Genomic DNA, 13,266 nt, shown 5'->3' with positions numbered 1-13,266 from the left:
TCTTTATACCTTTATTAAAAAAACTTTTTAAAGCTCCCACACTAACATAAAGTATCTTACTAACTAAAGGGTTATTTCTGCATAATTCTGTACTTACACATATTTATATCCAAGTTACTCGTCTATTTTTCATAGCTCCTTCTCCTACCATATATTATTTCCTCTAAAAAAAGGGAGATAAAATTTCTTCCTTACATTAGAAGAGGAAAGAAACAAAGGTCTTGAAAGAAAAATGACATTTTAAGGTAGCAAATAACTATTACCATGATTTAAAAATAATGACTTTTATTCATTACATTCCTTTATTGTACTCGATCAATTGTTTCATGTATAAAATGTCAATAAAAGTTAAAACTTTAAATTTATGCCTGATACACATATACATGGTATAAGGAAAATGACAGACCCTTTCCAGACCACAGTCCATGAGTAAATGGCTAATTCACCAATTATACTCTATTTTTATACTAAGTCCCATGAAAACACAAGTTCTTTCGGTGTCTGAGCTCTGGAGCAAGGAGTCCTTATTAACAATGAACATCAGCATTTTGAGAAAATAGTTTTGTTTGTAAATATTCCACCAATTCATGTTTTGATTTTAGCATCTCAATCTCATAATAGGGGATCTGTAAAGGAACAAAAGAAAATTTGTCATGTCTTTCATAATCTGCAATTCCCTTGTTTCTGGTTACGTGTTTATCTGCTGCCCCCTTCCTCACACCAGAGTGTAAGCTCCCAGAGGTCAAAGCACACAGCTGGCGGAGTGTATTCATCCTGCACTCCTAGTGCCTTGAACAGTGCCCATCCGGCATACAGTAGGGGCTCAGTAGATACAAAGCATAGAGTGCAAAGAAAATCGGTGGTCTAGTATGGAGAGGGCGTCAGCTTATGGATTGGAGGGTGGGAGAACCTGAGCGGGGAGTCAATGACCGACCAGAATTTAGATACTCAAAGTGGTGGAGACCAGGCTGGTGGTGGAAGCTGCATAAGGGATAAAGGCAAGAGAGAATGGAGGGGCTGGGGGACAGGGGAGGGCACGCTGAGCTCGGAGCAGAGTCCCAGCTTACTTTATTCAGTAAGCAGTAAGGAAGCGAGAGAGGTTCTGAGCGCACACTGGCACGATTTGTTTTAGGAACTTAATCTGGGGATGTACAAGGTGAAGAGGAAAGGAGAACGCACTGGTGGACCACTGGGAGCACTGGGACGCTCCATGCAGGCACTGTGGTCTCCTAAGACCTACGTGGCCTCTGGCATAAATGCAAACAGGCTCATAAACATTTAATGTTGATTAAGCCCCTGGTTTTGATGAGTCACCTTGTCCATCTTTAGTTACTATATCAGCGGAAATGGAAACAAATATTCCAGTAAGTTGGTAATTCTAATTAAATGAGGCATTTAAATGAGACATAATATTGTTGGTCCTCTGGGCTGGCAGACCTCTTAGTGCCCCAGAAAAAGCAAATCTGAACTAGAAATTGCTTATGGAAAAAATAAATAGGAGAAATCATACCTGAACAACTTGATAACCAAGTAAGTGAAGGTGTCTTTGTTTAATAGCTTCCTTTCCCAGTAAATGTCTGCTATTCAAACAAAATCTTTCCGGACCATCAATGCACAGTGCTACCCTAAAAAATCAGAGAGAAACTTAATTTTTAAAACAATCCAAAAATATTTATATACTTTTGTCTAAGTTTAGTTTGGATTTGGCTATTCCTACATGCCATTTTATTTTCAGATAAATCACAAATGTGCTATCCTTTAGTCTTCTGATGAAAAAACACTTGATTTGATTACTATTAATGTTCATGTTAAAAGGAATTCCCAAAAATGGTAATGCTGCAAAGTAGTGTTTTAATTTACAGAATCCTATTTTTTATACCTTCTTACGATAATATCTTTGTTTATTAACCTTGCCAAGCACTATAAAAATCATGGCAGTTTTACCTTTTATGTACATCTTCATGAACTTTGAATGGTAATACAAATCCTTCTTCATCTAACTTAAGTTCAACATCTGGTGAGAGAAGAAAGGAAAAATTCCTCCTGTGATACCCTCACCAGCCCTATCTCCCTTTCTTCCTCATTCTGCTTTGTTTCTTCCACATTTTGCATTTCCCAACTGGACTGAAGTCAGCAAAGTAACGGCCACCCCAGACAGCGTGAGAATTGTGATTTGACTGGCCTGATCAACCAGGCAGCCTTAAATCAAGAAGGCTCAACCACACTAAAACAGAGTGGGTCCTCAGGTTCTCCAGGGTGTGACAAGAACAGGCATTTTCTCTTTCTCCTGATAAGCGGCGGGAATCTTTCATTCCTGGTAGTGAAGAAAATCCTTTAACTTAAGCCAAGTTAGACACCTACACAACTGAAAGCTTTCCTTACTCGAGCTCCCAGAGCATCCATGGCAGGTGAGGCCTCCTGCTCCCAACGTGTGGTCCCCTGGCCTGGGCGGACCCCGTCCTTGCCTCAGATACTGCCACCATAACTTTTGTAAAAGAAGCCTGTAGGGTAAGATTTGACCACACTGTCCTCTTTGCATTTATTTCTTTTTATTCATCCATTTAAAAAAAAATTGTAAGGCAGAAGGACCTAGACTCCTGGCCAGCACTATGCAGAGACCTTTCTGCCATGGTGGAAGAGTTCATACCTGTGCTGCCCGTGGCTGCTCAGCACCTCAAGTGTGGCCAGTGTGATGGAGGAACTGAACTTCAAATGTTTAAATATGTTAATTAATTTAAAGTTAAACAGCCCCATGCACTATTGGCTACTCAGTTGGTCAGCACTGGCCTAGCGTACACAGCAGCTCACTGTTAGTGAGCACCCACTGTGCTCCAGGTCCTCCTCCACGTCATTCATCTAGTCCCTATTCCTTGTGCTCTCGTCACAGAGGAGCAAACAGGAAACGGTCAAGTGCTATGTCCAGACATTCCACCACCGTGTGCCAACACAGGGGACTCAACACCACGATCCAGACTCTGCAGCCCTGTGGTTCACCTGCTGTTCCAATCTGCCTTCAGTGAGTCTATTTCCAGACCCAGGGGGCTACTAAGTCCCACATATGCCACAAGAGGACAGCACACTGTAGTTAGTAAACAGCCACAAAACTCCCTACTACTTACCTATCGTGTAACAATAGGGTGTTAACACTTTTGAAGCAAAATACATTCTTCCTCCTAAAAGGTCAATCAGTCCAAACATCACAGATTTATAAAGCTGAAAATCCACCGGTGTCTCCAGGGAATAGCATGGAGTAAGAAATGATTTCACTTGAAATTGAGGAAGAAGTTTTGGACCCTAAAATTTGTATGTGCAAACATGAGATAGAAAAGTAAGACATGAAACCAAAACACAATGGAAGTTACCCAAGTATAAAGTATGAAAGTCTGCTCAAAATTACTTTGATCTGAGTGATGGTTATGTGAGTGTATATGCTATCAAACCTCACTGAGCTATACACTAATATTTGTGTACTTTATTTTATGTACCTTGATTAAATTAAAAAAACATAAAACTTCACCCAAACATTAGGCAAGTAAAGAAATGTCTGTAGACTTGCAAAAAAAAAAATTTATATATATATATTACTTTACAAGTATGATACTTTTCTAGGACTTAGAACAAGTATCTTTCTTAAATGACAATGCAAAATATTCTTGTTATAGTTCAAGTCCAGTCATTCAAAATACCTTTTAAATGTGGTTTAAAAGTAGTAAGTACTCACAGAAAGGAAGGAAGGAAAAAAGAAAGGAAGAAAACATCTTACAGCTCAAGAAACATGTTGAGGTTTCTTGACCTCTAAGCCTTAGAACTACTTTAAGGGCCTTAAGGACACTCAGCTAAAGTTTTCAATAATGGAAAATGTAAAGGTGACATTTCAATGTATTAAGAAAAGGATAACTGTAACAAATGGTACAACTGCTTATCCATCTGGAAAAGAACTAATTTCCATCACACATCACAGAAAATAATAAATCCCAAGTGGATTAAAGAGCAAAATATAGTAAGGAAAATATTTTTTAGAATCTAGTAAAATGTTTGTATTACTTTAGAAGTGGTAAAAAATTCTTAAGTGAGATAGGAACCCAGAAGCCATAAAAGATAGACTTGGCTATAGTAAACTTATTTCCATGTAGCAGAGACTTTATAAACAATGGTAAATAACCCTCCAACCAAGTTAAAAATTACAAACCAGGAGGAAATATGTACAATATACAGAATATCTAATATCTCTTTGCAATGTGTTCTAGGACAAAAAAAAAAAGGCAACCAATAGAAATCCGAGTCAGGGCAATTTATAACAAATGGAAATGAATAAACATGTGAAAACAGGATCAACTCATTACTGATTAATATGCAACTTGTGACATGATTCTCTTTTTCATTGAGTCAAATGAGAAAAATTAAAGGGACTAATAACAAACTGCAATAGAAGTTGGGGAGACGTATCACCCTCACTCACTCCTGGCAACAGTGCCATCTGTAACTGCTAGGGAGAAAGCCTGTCAGTGCCCACCAAAAATGCACCCCGTCATCCCACTTTCAGGAATCTAGTCTCTTTAGTTAAGACAGCAATAAGAAGGGATATATAAGGATGTTTATTACAGCACTGTTGATTGTGCTAAATGCTGGAAAAAACTTGAAAGCCTGTCAATGGTAAAATGGTAGAAAAATACCACAAAATTTTTGTTTCTTAAAATATCTTAAAAAGAATACAGTTGATCTTTTGTACTGCCCCCCAAGGTCCATGGTTTATTGAGCATAAAAGCAAATTGTACTTGGAATAGTCCCATTCCATGCAAATAGAGAAAAAGGATGGTATTGATGTATCTGTGCATAAAAACTGCTGTGAGGGCACTGCTTTCAGGAGTGGGAGGAGGTTGGGAGTAGCTAGTATTTACCATTATGTGTAGGTCTGTTCAAGCTCTGCTAAAGAAAAAAGTGGTATCTTTCCATGCTGAAACCTTATTCCAAAGTGAGCTGCTCTTAAATGTGGTTCAGTCAAGGACACAGGACCAGGTCTGAGCAAGTCTGGAGATGCCATTTCGGATTCTACACAAGGAGTCTCATAAAGCTATGAGAATGAGTCTTTAGAGGACTAGATGGGAAGTCCATCTACATGAAACTTTCAGGTAAGAGTGGCTTAAGAACATACGAAGAAATAATTTAGGGTTTGTTCAATCCAGAGATTAATACTTTTATACCCCATAGCTCTGGGGAGTGCTAGGACCCTACTGAAGGAAGCCTCAGAGTGAATCTAGCAGGCCATGATGCATGCCTGGAGCACAGGGTAAAAATGTACACAGCAGGAAATAGGTCCTGCAAGGATCAGAAAAAGGAGTGGGGTCAAATTATCAAAGAAAAGGTGGCCTGCTGGCTACTAACTCCAAATGAACAAAAATTCTGCTTTGTACTGAGGTTACTGAGACAGACCAAAAGAAAAGTAACTTTAAAGATTTCAGTGGGGTACAAAAGCCAACTGCTCCATGGGAAATGAAGCAACACAGCTCCTGCTGTTACCTTATAGAAAGGGCACTCTAGGACCGATGTTAAGAAAAGTTGGGTCAGTTGCACTAGGCACACTCTGTCCAAACAGGATTCTTCCCCTGAAATAAAGAGCATCCAGTAATAGTTAAGTTTGAATTTTGGTTTATGGGTAATGAGAGAAAAGAACATCGAGAGTGTACAGCATTCATTTATCACCTCGGATGTAATGTACTTTGAAATGACACTAGGAAAAGAACTTGCTGGAATTAATTATGCCTTCTTGCTTTCCATTAATGCAATCTCATCCTGACTTTTAGGAACTCAAGCTCCTAACTGCAGAATACAATTAAAAGTGACAAAATATATTAGTAGAATTAGTGGGAATTTCCTTTAACTACAGAGACACAGAAATTTGATGTATTTGAGTGGCCTTCAATTAAGATGAGTACCATCTTTCAAAAAAGGGAGTTCTACAGTTGCTTTCTCACCAAGATTCTAGCATCTTACCATGACTATTAGATTGCAGTCACATCTCTACAAGAACAGTTTTTTCTCAGTTAGGGCAGCAGTCTGTTTACCCAAACTATTTTCTCTCTCTAGGCAATGTTCTGTCATTCTTTAATTCTGTGTCCATGCTACCGTCTGCAACTTCAGATGTCTTCTTCAGATTATTGTGGAGGAAAAAATAATGGCAAACCTTTGTTCAATGTAAAAGGTACATAGGTGATTTGAAAACATCACAAGCTCAAAAGTTACTTTTTCGACTCTCAGAAGTTATAACCAACTCACCTTGTAACTGCTGAAGAAAATAAGGGCTGAATATTTTTGCCATAAAGTTGACAGGATGGCATTCGATAAGTGAACATGAATGGAGAAGTTTCAATAGTGTTTTGGGTGGAAAATAATTGGAATGAGTGAGTAACATATTTTCTAGCTTTCTGAATAAAGCAGAGGCATTTGGTGGCAAATGATTGAGTTTTCCAAATGGTTCAATTAACTCAGATATCTGACTAGGTGAAAAATTTTCTGATTGGCAAACAAAAATTTCTGCCACTGTATTGAGGATGGGTTTTGAAAGAATCAGTTTACTAGTGCAGTACTCCATGACTTTGCTGATAGTCTCAGGATCCAAAGAGACACAGAGTGAAGTCACATGTTGCTCCAGAGCATCTGTAAAAAATATGTCACTGTACCCAAAGTATATGAAAGCCTCTAAGACTTTTCCTAGTTCTTCATTAGTAAAATGAGGGATATACCTCGCAACATATTTACCCAATTTTATAACCAAAGAAAGTGCCTGAGTTTGATCAAGAACCACTAGGGCAGTGAGCATCTCACTTATTGATTTAGGACTCAGGTTGGAAACTATTGACAGAGAAAACTTGTTTATCTTATTTAGAAATGTCTGATATTGGTCCACTTTTTCAGTACATGTCTGCAGTATTCTATAAAGGGCCATAATATCCTGGTGGGTAAATTTTTCCAATTTTTCACCTTGAAGTTGATCTATAATCAGTTCGAGGGTTCCACAACCTGGACCTTGCAGTTTAATCAGACTTTCCCCAAGAATACAGAGATTGTGAATTCCTAGGTCGCTCCTTCTGAGACGATGTTGGCATTCTGCCACCAAGTTCAGTAACAGGCTACTTTGGGGGTCCACACACAATAGAATCAGAGCTTGCAGAGCAGTCACCAGGCCAGTGTTTGACAGATTCGAGGGCTCCTGTTCGAACTGAACGCATAAAGCTCGAAAGACACTATTCTCTAATATTTCTTTTGGCGGCCTTTGGTCACTGTGATTTTTTTCCATTTCACAAATCCGTTGTAAGGCTCCTGCTGCCAGAGTATCTGGCAAAGTTTGCAGTGTGCTTATAAAACTTAACACTTCTTCTGATGAGCTCATGTTGTTTAGTGTCTTGTAAAATATCTGTTCATCCACCCTTTTAAGATTTCCTTCAAGCTTGTCCCAATCATGTACTTCAGAGTAAACTAGCTCACTGACTGGATGGTTATTTCCATTTTCTGAATGGAACGTTTTACAACAGGGATGATGGAACCTGACCCTGAAGGGCTCAGGTTGTAGTGAGCAGACCCACGGACACAGGTGCTCCTTGACTACCTTGTGAAAATGATTTACAGGTGGATTTTTCACAGCAGCCAAAGCTCCATGTAACCAAAAATCAGATAAATGACAAAGGTTCCTCCGCAAAGTAATTAAAGCCATGCCATCAGTTCTCAACTCCTCTTGACTTATACCTAAAGAATAAAAAACAGGGTCAAATATATTGAGAACATGACTCAGCAACATCAATGCTTATGAAACGAAGATAAGTATCCATAAGAAGTGTCACATAAGTTTAGCACTAAAATGAAGTACCTAAGAGCAAAGTCCCTGCAACCTAGCGCTTAGAGAAGTGGCTGGCGTCTAAGGATAATGATGGCTATCATTTGTCAGGTACTGCGGTACTTTCCCTGTACTAACTTAACCTTCCCCGCAACACAACTCAGTTACATCCTTCTACCGTCCTTTTACAGAAGAGGAAACTCAAGCACAAGGAAGTTACTTGGTCCAATTTACACAGCTAGTGAGTGGCAGAGATGAGATTCAAACTCAGGCAGTGGAGATCGTACACGTTGGCTGACGGAAGAAACTGCTTTTGGTTACATATACTCAAAAAGGGGCAGTGGGTAAATGAGCCACAAATTATGTGGATCAATGCAAAGCAAGGGTAAAGAGCACGCTTTTTGGCCCTAGGGTTGGTTTCCCCTCAGAGTCATGACTTGGCCAAGGCTGGAGAAGAAAGGTGTCTCGCTGGCAAAATGAAAAAAGCAGGATCTTAAAAAAGTAAAACGATACGGGTCAGTAGGTGGGGAAAGTAGTCGGCTCGTCAGATCTAAACACGCCGGTGAGATTCGGGGACGAGGGTGCAAGACAGCGGGGCCGCGCCCTCCGTGAAATGAAAGGACACCACGAGCTGGGCGCCCCCAGACCTGGCGTCCGGGGTACCAGTGCTCAAGCACCGGGTGGGCGGGCGACACAGCAACGCACCCCGGGTCCAACAGCGGAGCTCAAAACCCGCTTGGACACCTACCGCGCTCAGCGCGCCGCAGCTCCGAGTAGCCGTGAAGCCATGGGAACCTCTCGGGCCTCCGTACGCCAAGGGGCCCAGACAGTTTGACGCAAGCGCGGAGACGGGAGGCGGCCCCACGTCCGGCGCACTGTGATTGGCTAAGCTCCCCTCCCGAGCTTCCTATTGGTATCGGGAGTCCCGCACGAGAGCCGCGACTGTCTGCGCAAGCGTGGGAGCTGAGACAAAATTCCTACCTTGTCCCGGGTGTCCCGGACGGGCGCCCGCAGGTGAGTGTCGTAGGCTACGGTTCCCGGGTGGGCTGCCCGCCGGTCTCCGGCCCGAGAGGAGGCGGCCCCAGGTCGGCGGGCTGCGCGGCGCTGGGCCTGGGGCGCCTCCCAGAGCGCGTCCGCCCTCGCCGTGGCATAGCACGCGCGAAGCGAGTCCTGCGGGCCTTCTCCGTGGGCCTCTCCGTTCCGCACCCTTTTCTACACGTGATGCAGGGCCCCGCGAGGCGTGGGGTCGGAGAGCACGCGGGGACTCGGGAACATTCGGGCGCGGTCCTGGTCTTGCGCCTCGGTTCCCCCGACCCTGCCGTGCGGGCTCCGGGGACCTGCCTGCGGGCGCGGGGGCAGCTTGACTGCAGGGTGGCGGCGGACCGCGGGATTCGTTCTTGAAGGGCCTGCAGTAAGTGTCTTTTAGCTCCGATAATAATTGGTGATGCTTCCGTCGCTATCCTTTGACAGTTCTCGTGGAGCGGTAAATGTGTAGTGTCTTTCTGTTACTCATTTATCCTTCTATTCACTCAGTTAAATTATTGTGCACTTTCTGGTTTATTTAGCATTAGGATAAAGTAGAAACTAAGAATCCTACAATTTTAATGGTAATTTTACTTTCACTTTTCTCAAGAAAACTAACATCTAAGATTTGTTGAGCGCTGCTGTGTCTCAGCCATTATGCAGGTGCTTTGCGTCTGTCACATCTTTGTCAGGTGGGCATTATCATTATCCCCATTTTAAGGGTGGGGCAACTGAGGCACAGATCAGCTGAGAAACTTGCCTTAAGTTCTACAGTTGTGCATGACCGACCCCCAGAATCTGATTTCTGAGCCACGGAATTAGCGCTTCATTCCTGTGTTCTCCCTGGGTTGATGAATTCTTCATTTTTTTAGAGAACTAATGGTAGCAAATTCAGAGAAGTCAGTTTCATATTATCTGTGGCTACTGTTGGAATCTTCTTAAAAAGATTATGATGGAAAACTAATACCTGCAGGATGTTAGTACTTAAAAGGAAATCCCTTTGCCCTTTCCCATTTTTCAGTGTGACTGTTGCAGCTCCAGTGTGTGCCTTGAGGTAATGAGGAGGTTTTTGTTACTCTATGCTACACAGCGAGGACAGGCAAAGGCCATCGCCGAAGTAATATATGAAAAAGCAGTTGAACATGGATTTGCTGCAGATCTTCACTGTATTAGTGAGTCAGATAAGGTAAGAGCTGCTACTCATGTGGTTTTTTACCGTGTTCTATGCTTTAAAATATTTTGGGAGGTGATGTTAAACAACAAAGTAGGATGCTAAATGCCACCATAATCCTTTTTTTTTCTTACACCCTCAGAAATGTTATCAACTGTGTTGTTAGATTCCTGCCATCTTTTTAAAAATATAAGTGTACATTTGAATTAGAGTAAAGGGTCTCAAAACCTGAAACAAATAAGTACTTGTCATCCATAAATGGACTGTCTGTGCCTTGTTTATCTCATGGGGTGGCTGTGCGAACAAGTGAGATGTGTATGTTCACATGCATCTGTGAGCTTTCTAACCTCATGAGTCCCAGTGCTCCATTTGTATTTCCCCAAAATGAAGACCTTGCCATTCATGTCAGAGTTCCTCCATGTGAAGGGCCATATAATTCTTTTGTGAAATCGAGTTTAAAGTAGAAACATAAGGGTCTAGAGAAAACTCACCTTGTTTAGGTCAGAATCTAGTTTTTACATCAGTCTCTGCAGAAGTTCCTATCTGAGGATAAAGGAGATCGTAGCAGATCTCTCTTCTCTCAGTCTGGTTGAGACCTCCAGGTTCTACTGTTTTATACAATTCAGGCCATAGCAACTATCAGGGACTTTTATACAAGTACAAGACGATGTGCCAGCCACTGATCAGTCAAATTCAGTTACATACTTTAAAAACTACCTTGCCGGTACACTCTCACCCAAGTTCACAAACCTCCTGTGGCCTCCCCCACATCTCTCATTGCAGAAGACTAGGCTCTTGGCAGCACAGGTGACTTATAAACTCAGCTCATAGAAGGAAATCTAGTTCCTTTATTCAGCAGGGCCAGGATGAGTCCAGACTTAGTCTCTCACCCAATAGAGCACCACCAATTGACAGGTTCTGTAACTCTAAATTCTCCAGAAACTTCAGAGTAAGTTTATATTGTGGATTTCACGTGATGGAATGTTATCTGAATCAGTTACAAACCAAAGCAAAGTCGTCAGCATCATATACCTGCCCTGATTTGGCCCCTCGGGGTCATCTCACTACCTAGGCCAGCAGCTATTTGCAAGTTAGGTGATTAGTCAGTTTTGTTTTTAAATACCACAGTAGTCATGCTGGGTGCTCTCCCCAGCTGAATGCTCTCTCCAGTTTTGGATCCAAGTTCGAACAGAGAACTTCACTTTCTTGACCATGGTAGTCCTTTTGCAGGTGATGTGACTTTAACAGGTGTATAGAGTTTAACATACAGCTTTGAAGTGTCCTGTAAGCATTGAATCGCCTGGTAAAATGTTAGCTGACATCCTTTCTATTGTATCACCATGAAGACTGAAGCTGGTCTTCAGTCCACAATATATTCCTTGGAGCCGGATTAGATGGTATTTGTGAGCAGTGGAGCTCTCAGGGTCATTATAAATAGAAACATTGAAGCGCTTCTCTTGATAACGTAAACTTAGGTGAGAACTTAGGTGAGAAGCAGAATGAAGGAACTTGATTTGTAAGACTTGAAAACTGATTAGTTTGCCACTGAAGATAGTCTTGGCTTTCTGGAGATCTGAAGGAGCCCTTCCCCTCTTCCCCCTGGACTTTCTGTGGGCAGCACTTTTCCAAGTTTAAAATGCTCTGTGTACCCCTCTGTCCTTATGCCACATGCAGCACACTTGACGGGTTCAAGATGGAGGAAACTAAGCTGATTGTGACGCATTAAGTCAAAACCGTGTGGCAGCAGATCCCTGACATGACATCCTTGTTTTGTAGTATGACCTAAAAACGGAAACAGCGCCTCTTGTTATTGTGGTCTCTACCACGGGCACCGGAGAACCGCCTGACACAGCCCGCAAGTTCGTCAAGGACATACAGGACAAGACGCTGCCAGTTGATGTCTTTGCTCACTTGTGGTATGGACTCCTGGGTATGGACTGTATTTTCCACTCTAACTGTGCTCAGTCAGTTGTTACCAGCTTTAATTCTGGTATCTGTGTCCTTCAAAACTATGATACATAGTTGTATGGGTTTTGTCCTTTTTGGTTTTTTATATAAATATATATAACATAAATGTAAATGATGGCAGTGTTCTGTAACTTCCCAGTGCTCATCCCCAGCAGGAGCTCTGTAGAACCCCTTGACTCGTTAACCACAGGTCAGATTCAACCATGAAACATTTTTGGGACATTAATGGTTGGGCCCCACCCAACCCTTGAATAAATGAACCCCTGCTGCACCAGTCCCTGAAGGAGCTACCCTATGTGCTGTCTGAAGCTCCCTGGTGGATCGGCTAGCTTCCCAAAGAACTGTTCCTCTAGGATTGGTTTTCAGTGTTGGCCGCACTGCAGGGTCACCTGGGGGAGTTCTCTTAAATTCTGTTACTGGGCCCACCTCCAGTGATTCTGATTAATTGTTCTCAGGTACGGCCCTAGCATCATTTTTTTAAAGCTCCCAGGTGATTCTAGTATGTATTCCAAGTTAAGAAACAAAGGTAGAAGGCTCTGTGAAATACAGTTTAAAAATATTAAGATACAGGATCTGAATGACGAGCTCAGCAAGATAGGTGTCTTGCCAATGGGTTTCAGCCCTGGGCAAGTTCGCTATGGATTCAGTGTGACCAAAGAAATGACAGTAGAATGTTCTTGGAATGAAAAGGTTATACCCAAGTTTATTTCCATGGTGGCAGGTCAATCACTAGAATCCCATCCACTCAGAGCAAGTCTGCATGCAGCAAGCTGGTCTCTGCCTCTGGGCCTCTCTGCTCCTGCAGCAGAGACAGTTTCAGTCTCTGTCCTCAGTGCTGCCACCACTCCAGTCTTGTCTCTGCTCACCTGCAGCCTTGCCACTGTGTTGCCCAGTGCACTAGGCGGAGCTCTTTATGTAGAGTCAATAACAACATAGTATCCGCACATGTGTAGTGAGCTAGCCAGCCAGGGCCTGGTGAGGATCCTGGCCACAGGAACCTTCACTTTATCCACAATATGACACCAGAGAGATAATTCAGGGTCCATATTCCTGGCTTGTGGTCTGTAATGTTCATCTGGGAGAGTTATTTTGGGAGGAGGGTATGTAGCAAGGATGGGTTGTGCTGTAATAAGTAGAAATTTGAGATTATGACTCTGGCCAAGATCTGTTGTAATACAACATTCTAGAAAGTATTTCAGAGTATTTAACTTTTTAATTTTTTTCTAGTTCCTTTATTTTTAAGCATGAACATGTATGTATTGCTTTAAAATTTCCT

At 42.2% G+C, this 13,266-nt stretch overlaps 2 protein-coding genes across 8 annotated transcripts in view; one reads left to right on the top strand and one right to left on the bottom strand.

The window, feature by feature from the left end:
• Positions 1-249: 249 nt before the first annotated feature.
• On the bottom strand, positions 250-8,664 carry FASTKD3 (FAST kinase domains 3). Of its 4 annotated transcripts, none has more exons than XM_017641751.3 (7): positions 8,577-8,664; positions 6,274-7,740; positions 5,518-5,603; positions 3,120-3,294; positions 1,945-2,014; positions 1,511-1,625; positions 250-626 (listed from the first exon to the last, which is right to left on the bottom strand). In XM_017641751.3, exons 2-7 carry the CDS (start codon positions 7,706-7,708, stop codon positions 528-530), a joined length of 1,980 nt encoding a protein of 659 aa, XP_017497240.2. In that variant the 5' UTR covers positions 7,709-7,740; positions 8,577-8,664; the 3' UTR covers positions 250-527. The 4 variants fall into 4 exon arrangements, 3 of the variants coding, with proteins under 3 accessions (XP_017497240.2, XP_017497245.2, XP_073094099.1); XM_017641756.3 differs by having other exon boundaries at positions 6,979-7,740; XR_005063089.2 differs by lacking the exon at positions 1,945-2,014 and having other exon boundaries at positions 604-626.
• Positions 8,665-8,749: 85 nt separating this feature from the next.
• The window catches only part of MTRR (5-methyltetrahydrofolate-homocysteine methyltransferase reductase), a 44,764-nt gene continuing 40,247 nt past the window's right edge, over positions 8,750-13,266 (top strand). For 2 of the 4 annotated variants that reach the window (XM_017641749.3, XM_017641748.3), the window contains exons 1-3: positions 8,750-8,842; positions 9,873-10,037; positions 11,799-11,952. In XM_017641749.3, the coding sequence (XP_017497238.3) occupies positions 9,909-10,037; positions 11,799-11,952 (283 nt within the window). In that variant the 5' untranslated portion in view covers positions 8,750-8,842; positions 9,873-9,908. Of the gene's footprint in view, positions 8,843-9,872; positions 10,038-11,696; positions 11,953-13,266 lie in introns of those variants that run through there. The other 2 variants (XM_073237984.1, XM_017641750.3) reach the window with 2 other exon arrangements.

Source organism: Manis javanica, chromosome 1, assembly GCF_040802235.1.
Source record: "Manis javanica isolate MJ-LG chromosome 1, MJ_LKY, whole genome shotgun sequence".
In the NCBI taxonomy this organism is placed as follows: Eukaryota; Metazoa; Chordata; class Mammalia; order Pholidota; family Manidae; genus Manis; species Manis javanica.
Note: the sequence above shows the minus strand (reverse complement) of the source record. Positions and strands in the feature narration are given on the sequence as shown.

What these genes read in the sequence shown, in the direction of transcription:
- FASTKD3 (XM_017641751.3), bottom strand. Translation starts at nt 7,708, where the DNA reads ATGGCTTTAATTACTTTGCGGAGGAACCTTTGTCATTTATCTGATTTT. An exon ending in ACCCTATTGTTACACGATAG is followed by an intron (nt 2,015 to 3,119) that starts GTAAGTAGTAGG and finishes TTCTCTCACCAG; the next exon opens with ATGTTGAACTTAAGTTAGAT. An exon ending in TTGGTTATCAAGTTGTTCAG is followed by an intron (nt 627 to 1,510) that starts GTATGATTTCTC and finishes GTTCCTTTACAG; the next exon opens with ATCCCCTATTATGAGATTGA.